A 7,481-nucleotide genomic window follows, 5' to 3' on the forward strand; every position below is an offset into this window, starting at 1 on the left:
TCTAAAACATTGTCTTCATGCAGAAGAAGCGCTATAGGCCATAAGGCTAAGTCAGGGCCAACCGCAGTTACTATTTCTCTTAGTTCAGGGGAGGGGAAAAAAATCTTTGGCTGAACATACTGATTATCTCAGTGGGATGAGTGGAGAAATGGGAAAGTAATTAGAGTTATATTCTGTTTTCTAAACTTGGATAGGTTTAAGAAAAGTCAGAGGAACCAAGGCACGCCTTAAAATGAGGAAATAAACAAAGCACTTGCATTTATAATAGTATTCCTGTACTATATATCTGGGGCCTTTGACAGCCTTGAAATATTGATCTGCTATTTAGCAAAGCAGGGTAACTTCTCCTGTCCTTTTGATGAATTTTCCAAACACCAACAGACAGATTTAACAAAATGATCTGATCCATGTTTTGGGAGTCCCAACTGAAGGCATAAAGATATTATTTATTTATTTGTTTATTTATTTGGTTTTTTTGTCAAACATGTACAAGATAACAAGTGTAAGTATGAACATAAATATGAACTAAGGAAGTAAATACAGATAAATGGGGACAGTAGCACAGGGATGGTAGGCATGCTGGTGCGCTTAGACCTCTTAGAAATGGGATGAAGTTCACGGTAGACAGTTTGAGGTTGAAGTTGTGAGGGGTTGAGGCTGTGACAATGGAGTCAGGTAGGGCGTTCCAGGCGTTGAGCATTCTATTGCTGAAGTTGTATTTTCTGCAGTATTAACAGGAATTGACCGCAATTAAGCATAGTGGTGTTGGACTAGAACTAGGAAAATCAGATTTAAAGTCTACCTTCACCCAAGGAAGTTACCTGCATGACTTGGGCCAGACATTCTTTGTGCAATTTAGTATATTACACAGAGTTGACATAGTGGGGGGAAATTAGGGAGCAGTACTTAAACCTCTCTGCAAAATTGCATCAGTGTATGGCTGTAGTACTGCGTAGGAAGGCCAACAATGAGACCAGGACTCTCTTTCTCTGTGTTAAGAACATTTGTATAGTTGAACTGACTTCTACAGGTGTGCGCAATTGCCATATCAAAAGGACCATGACAGCATAAGCAAGCAGTGCGAGCCAAAAAGTTGTCCTGATTTGTTCTGAGAAACAACAAGGACCCAGTCAGAAAGATCCAACTATCAGTTATTGAAAAGGATACTGTGAAGGTTGTCTGCAAGTAATCATACTGAAAATCATAACTGCAGACTCATGTTGTGAAAAGAAAGTATCGGAACTCATGAAGATTAACAGGTCAGCAATCTCTTTCAACCATGATTCCTTGAGACACAATCAGAGGAGACAGATGCGTATTAGACTGAGCAGATCAACTTCATCCCCAGTTACCATGGAAGACATGGAAGGAGAAGATGATTTTTCCCATTCTTCTCAATGATTCTTGGGAACTGGTGAAGTGTTGGAAGACATGAGTCTTCTTACATATGTATATGGTTGTATCTGAACACATCTATAACCATGAAATTACCATCCATATCAGGGGTGTTCAACCTTGGCAATTTTAAGACTTATGGACTTCAACTCCCAGAATTTCCCAGCCAATATGGTGATCTACACTGTAGGTGGCTACAAGGACCAGCAAATTTATCCTGTTTCATAAAGTACAAAGGCAGGGGACAAATGAAGATTTTCAGTTGGTTCGATGTTCTTCTGTTTTTAGCTGGTATATTCAAGAAGGATGTGGGGGATGGGAACAAATTCACCACTGCTATCAAAATGAGAGTTTCATTCTCTAGATCAGGGGTGTCAAACTCATGTCATCACGGCAGCGTCACGTGACATACTGATACTTTTTTCCCCTTCACTAAACTGGGCGTGGGCATGGCCAGTGAGTGATGCATCCACCCACGGGAGTTTGACAGTCCTGACCTAGATGTTGACCCTGAATAAATTAGGATATTTGTTCCTATATATACCGGTATATATGATGAGCAAAACATTTGTGCTATGCCTACTTCAAAACCTATTTGGAAGACATTATACAAGTGGTACAAGCATAACGTATCTCTGCTATTCACTTAACTTTGTTAAAAATGAATTGGATACTTGATTGTGTGGTAGTGATGAACATATTATTGCTAAAGTCTATAAAGTGTTACTGCATATAAATATGGAAAATGAACAAATAAAGCATTGTATGATTCAGTGGGTAAGGAATTTTGGATAAATGTAATGTTTCAACACAGGGAGAATATGTGGAATAAAGCTTTAAAGTTTACATTAAACTATAATTTAAAATATTTTTTATAAGATGATATATCATTGGTATTTAATTCCACATAAATTGTCAAGAATGTATAAAGGTACCTCAAATGAATGTTGGAAATGTAAGTGTAAAGAAGGGACTTTTTATCATCTATGGTGGATGTGTGATAAAGCAAAGAAACATTGGAGTAGGATTCATACCCTAATACAGAAAATTCTTAAAGTGAATACAGAAAAAAAAAAAAATCCAGAGACTTTTAAAAATGGAACTCTGATGTTATATATGTTGACAGCAGCAAGACTACTCTATGCACAGAAATGGAAGGTCACCTCAACTCCCACAATGGATGAATGGCTGCAAAAACTGATGGGAGTTAGTAGAGATGGCTAAATTGATTGATTAAAAAAAACACACACACAAACACCTTTACTTCAACTTGGAAACCACGTCTGGACTTTGTGCTTGAAGTGGAAAAAGATGAAACGTTGACCTTGGGCTTTACCGATTAGATAGATTTGTTGTTACAGAAATGGCTAGTTTCTAATATTATGAAAAAGTAAAAAGTTGAGGGTAGAATCTTAATGCCTTATTTTATTACACCAAAGGAATCGGAAGTCAATGCCTTTTTTTTTTGTTTTCCCCTTCCTTTCTCCCACTATTCACTTCCCTTTTTCCTTTCCTAATTTCCCTGATATTTGCTTTTGTATTCCGTTTGTATGTTATATTATAAACTGATAAAAACTATACAACATTAAGATAGCCCCTCTTTTTTCTGGCTTCTGTGTGAATATGAAGACAGATGCCTCTATTTTAAGGAATCGGTTCATTAAGGAAGTTAATATAACTTTTAAAGCAGTTACTTTTTTTTTTTTTTACAAAAAGATCTAGGAGGAAAAATGCTTGGCTGATTCACTAAAGATGTGATAATGACAAAGAAATGGTTTTGCTTGGCTGACTGAACAACATATACTGGTTGTAAGTATGTATTATTTATGTCCAATCGCACTCACTAAGCCTATCAGCCTAGATAAGCCTATCAGCCTACATCATTGTCCAGATTTCCTCACAGAATTCCAGAACTTTCTGGGCTCCCTGTAAACACAGGGAGATCAGGAGTAGCAATGTTAATGATCCTTCTCATCTTGCCATTCCAGAGTGAAACTGGAATTTCAACAGAAGCACTATCCATCTCAAAAAACCTGCAGTGCATTTAGAAATGCCTTGGAATTTATATACTATCCTAATCCTGCAGGGCATGGCTGCCACAGCTAATCCAAAGCTCATCAGGAGATGAACTTATTACAATAATGGGAGTGACTTTCACTTGTCAAATTCATTCCCTGTCAAACCTAATCCTAAAACCATGTTGACAGTACAGCCTATAATTCAGAATCCACTCTAAAGCCTCGAGCTAATGTTAACCAGCAATTCATCTAGGGAATTGTGATAGGGAAATATGAATTTATAATCTTTCTGTCTTTCTTTCTTTTTGTTTTCTTCCTTCCTTCCCTTCTGTCTTTTTCTTTCTTTCTTCCCTTTCTTTCTGCCATTTTCATCTGGAATAAAGAATCATGTGGTTGTAAAGGCAGGATTCTGTTGGCTTTATCACAAGAAGAAACGGGGCATGAGTTTGCTGCTTCTATTGTGACCTAATAGAAATAGCTCTTAGATGTATATATCACTTTATGGTGCTTTACAGCCCTCTCTAAGCAGTTTACAGAGTCAGCCTATTGCCCCCAACAATCTGAGTCCTCATTTTACTGACCTCGGAAAGATGGAAGGCTGAGTCAACCTTGAGCTTGGTGAGATTTGAAGTGCCAAATTTCAGGCAGCCAGTAGGAAAAAAACTAGCAAATAAACCTTCTAGGAGGTTGAGCTCCCCATTCCCTGGTCAAATTGCCATTAGGGGAAATGGTTTGGAACTGTGTTGATGAGTGAATGTGAGACCTGCCAATCAATGCAGATATTACTGAAGCTATAAACAATAGGCTTTGCTCCAGACTTCAACCTATTAGGAGGGCTTGCTGGATAACAACTTCAGTCTGCTTCAGGTTGGATGCAAGAATGCTCCTCTAGAACCAAAAGGATCCAAACTGTCCAAAAGATCTGGTGAATGCTCAACAGGATTAAACCTCAACATGTCTAGTCTCCTCCATAAATGGAGAAAGCTCTCCTCTTTGGAATGTAGCTGTAGTGCTCCAAAACAGACAGTTATTGTGAAAACAGACTACTTATTGTGAAAAACTGCCCTCTGAATGAATGTCAGGGAACCCCACAGACTTTTGGTATGCAACTCCATCGTGTACTGACTATATAAATAGTCTACCTTTGAATATGTAAACAGAGTAAATAGTTGCATGTTTCCTCATTGAGAATATCATTGTGATGTGTTTAACATTTTTGCCATATGCTAATTAAATAAAATGTGAAACCACACATTTCCTGCTTTTTAATGTGAGAAGAGACCGGTTCACATACATTTTCTCGCTTGAATGAGATGTATATGGAAGCGGAGTCAAAATTATTAGAGAAAAAATAATTACGCTTTGAAAACAAACAGCCCCAGTTCTTTCCCCACTGGCATTTCAAAATCAAATTAGGAAACCTCACATACATTTGATTGAATTTAATTAACAAAGTTATGGGAGACTGATATGGTGTTCTCCAACTTCTTTAGTCCAGCATTTTGTAATACCACTAGAATCATAAACCATAAGCCATCATGATAACTTTATCCATCCTAGAATGACACTGATGTATATTGAGCCCAATGATTTGTTGGCTGTTTGACATGAGCAGCTGAAGAATATGTAGCAAGATGACCATCTCAGGCTTCTGACAGCTGCAACTGGTAGAAGCTACAGACATTCTTAGATAAGAAAACTAAAACACATTGAAGTGAGCTCTTCTTTAGTTTCCCTTCCTTCCCCGCAGATATGGTATATGGTACATATACTAACCCAGTGCCTATGACTTAATGATCTTGTATACAATTGGGTAACAGGGAAAACTTGAAACGCTCACCTTGAATGGAAATTATCACAAAAAAGAACAAAGGTAGCAGCTGTTTTGCTTCTTGAGAAACTAATGCTATGCAGTGCACCTTAGGGTCAAGATGTCCCACTGAGTTCAATGAGACATGCATAGAATTGCAGTCTTAAACATATGTCATTTTAGCCCCCGCAAAAGAATGTCCAGCATCTTTGAAAGTTGACAGATTGCTTACTATCAGCTGAGTTCTTTGGACAAATGTAGTGACCTTAAATCTCTTTTTGCTGACTGATGTAGGAAAACTCGTTGATGTTAAGAATTTAACCCCCTTCCCTGAATCTGTTTTTTCCTTTCTTTCACAAAACTTTGGGATCTTATTCACATGTCTTCCTTCCTTCCACAGACCCAGTTTTGTTAAGTGGACATGTAGAGATCGAAATGGAAAACATGAAATGGGTTGTGTTTTATTTTTTTTACTAAATCTTTAAGATCTTTGTAATTTAAAAATTTCTACATGAAGTACCAGTTTGTATTTATGTGTGAGTACAAGCCTATTCATACCTATTCAGGCCCACATATTGGGGGGTGGGGGGTGGGAAATTGGCATAAAGCTTCGATTAAATTGTTTATTTGGATCGTTTTCAGTTTGAGTTTAAACTAGGTTTGAAAACACTAACTATATTTACCTTTGGCAGGAATTTGATACAGAGAAAGTTTCCCCATTGGTTTTCCATATATATGCCATTCTACATTCTTCCAGTTTATTTCCAGACAATTTCATGATGCTTGTTTTAATCAACAAAACCCTAAACAATTTGCAGCTAGAAAGATTGCCATCTTCTATGCAAATCTGCTTATAGTTTATTTTTATTTAATTGGAAGCCATATTATATATCCTAAGACTAGAGGGCAAGATTGGTAGGTATGAAACGGGCTTTCAATTAGTTGTGACCCAAATACAGAGTTTTTTCTTTCTTTGTCTCATCTGATTTCTCCCCGGGGTAGAATTTAGAGCAGGACATCTCTTGAACCTTCTCAGATGGATAGATAGGGAAGAGTTTCCCATGGAATGTACAGAGAACGATTTGGTGTCAAATATTATATATGTTTCCGAGGTCCTGAACTGCAATACTATTATACAGTATATTTGTCATTTTGTGTAACACATCTTAAAAAAAGAATATATCAAAGCATTGTGATCATGTGTTATATCAGAACATAATGACTCAGGAAGTATTGTTTCTATCAGCCAGAGCTTAGTATGTTCACAAACAAATCTGACTTTTATTATTTATGTACAAGAACCAATTTTAAATAGATATAAAGAAATATGAATGCCATTGCCCCAGAAGAAATAAGCATAAATGTAGCTTCTAGAAAATCTGACATAGACAAACTGGAAGCTGCTATTCTAGAGCCAAAGTTCTCCAGATCATCGTTATCAAATTTCAGGGAGTTTGCAGTGGATCTGAATTCAGGTTCTTCTAATTGTCTGGACACACGAACTGGCTTCTTTCCTAAAACCCTCATATGGTGACATTCACAATGGGGTTGAAAATTTGTGACTTCACAAGGGGGTCGATTGTCTTTTGATGGCAATCTAATAGGGGACACTTTACAGCATCTCTTTAAATGAAGGGAGGGAGAATAGTCTTTGCAAGATAAAGTGATGTGATCTTCAGATTGACTTTTAGAAGGTAAAGATGAATATTCGTCCAAGTTCTTTTTGGAATGCAAGAGACCATATTTTGCAGGGTTCTTCCTGGATGGTGAAAAAGAGGAGAGGTTTTCTTGGCGGTGTTTTGTGGATAGGAGCTCTTTCAGAGGAACATTCACAGGATGAGAAACCGAATGGAAAGGCTGTTTACAAGAAGGACATTTTGCCTTGGTTTCCAACAAGTCCTGTGTATAAGAAAAGCAGAAGCTGTGGAAACAGGAGTTTACATGTGGCATAGTGTCAAAAGCTTTGGAACAGAGAGGGCACAAGTCCTTTGTAATTGGACTTTTCCCAGGGACGTCCATCTTTACTGATACTGGATCAATAAAAGAGAAAAGAAACAATTTAGCATCCATAATCATATGGCTATACGAATATGATAAATAAATACAAATAAATATATGGAATGGCTTTAAATGAGGTCAGTCTTATTTCCTACTTTACAATGGTTATTTATTTATGTTTGGATTCTACAGCTGCTCATTGAAAAACCCAACTCTGGGCATCTCTGAGCAATCCACACTCTCGGCAGCTGAGATCCAAA

General features: G+C 37.3%; 1 protein-coding gene across 1 annotated transcript; it reads right to left on the reverse strand.

Moving 5' to 3' along the window:
* Positions 1-6,507: 6,507 nt before the first annotated feature.
* On the reverse strand, positions 6,508-7,242 carry LOC113444611 (uncharacterized). Its single transcript, XM_026713444.2, has one exon. The coding sequence runs from the start codon at positions 7,240-7,242 to the stop codon at positions 6,508-6,510; it is 735 nt and encodes a 244-aa protein (XP_026569229.2).
* Between the last annotated feature and the right edge of the window lie 239 nt (positions 7,243-7,481).

This window comes from Pseudonaja textilis, chromosome 2 (genome assembly GCF_049901715.1).
Source record: "Pseudonaja textilis isolate UNSWEBS1 chromosome 2, rPseTex1.2, whole genome shotgun sequence".
In the NCBI taxonomy this organism is placed as follows: Eukaryota; Metazoa; Chordata; class Lepidosauria; order Squamata; family Elapidae; genus Pseudonaja; species Pseudonaja textilis.

Excerpts from the sequence above, each read along its gene's own strand:
- LOC113444611 (XM_026713444.2), bottom strand. The coding sequence starts at position 7,242 with ATGGACGTCCCTGGGAAAAGTCCAATTACAAAGGACTTGTGCCCTCTC.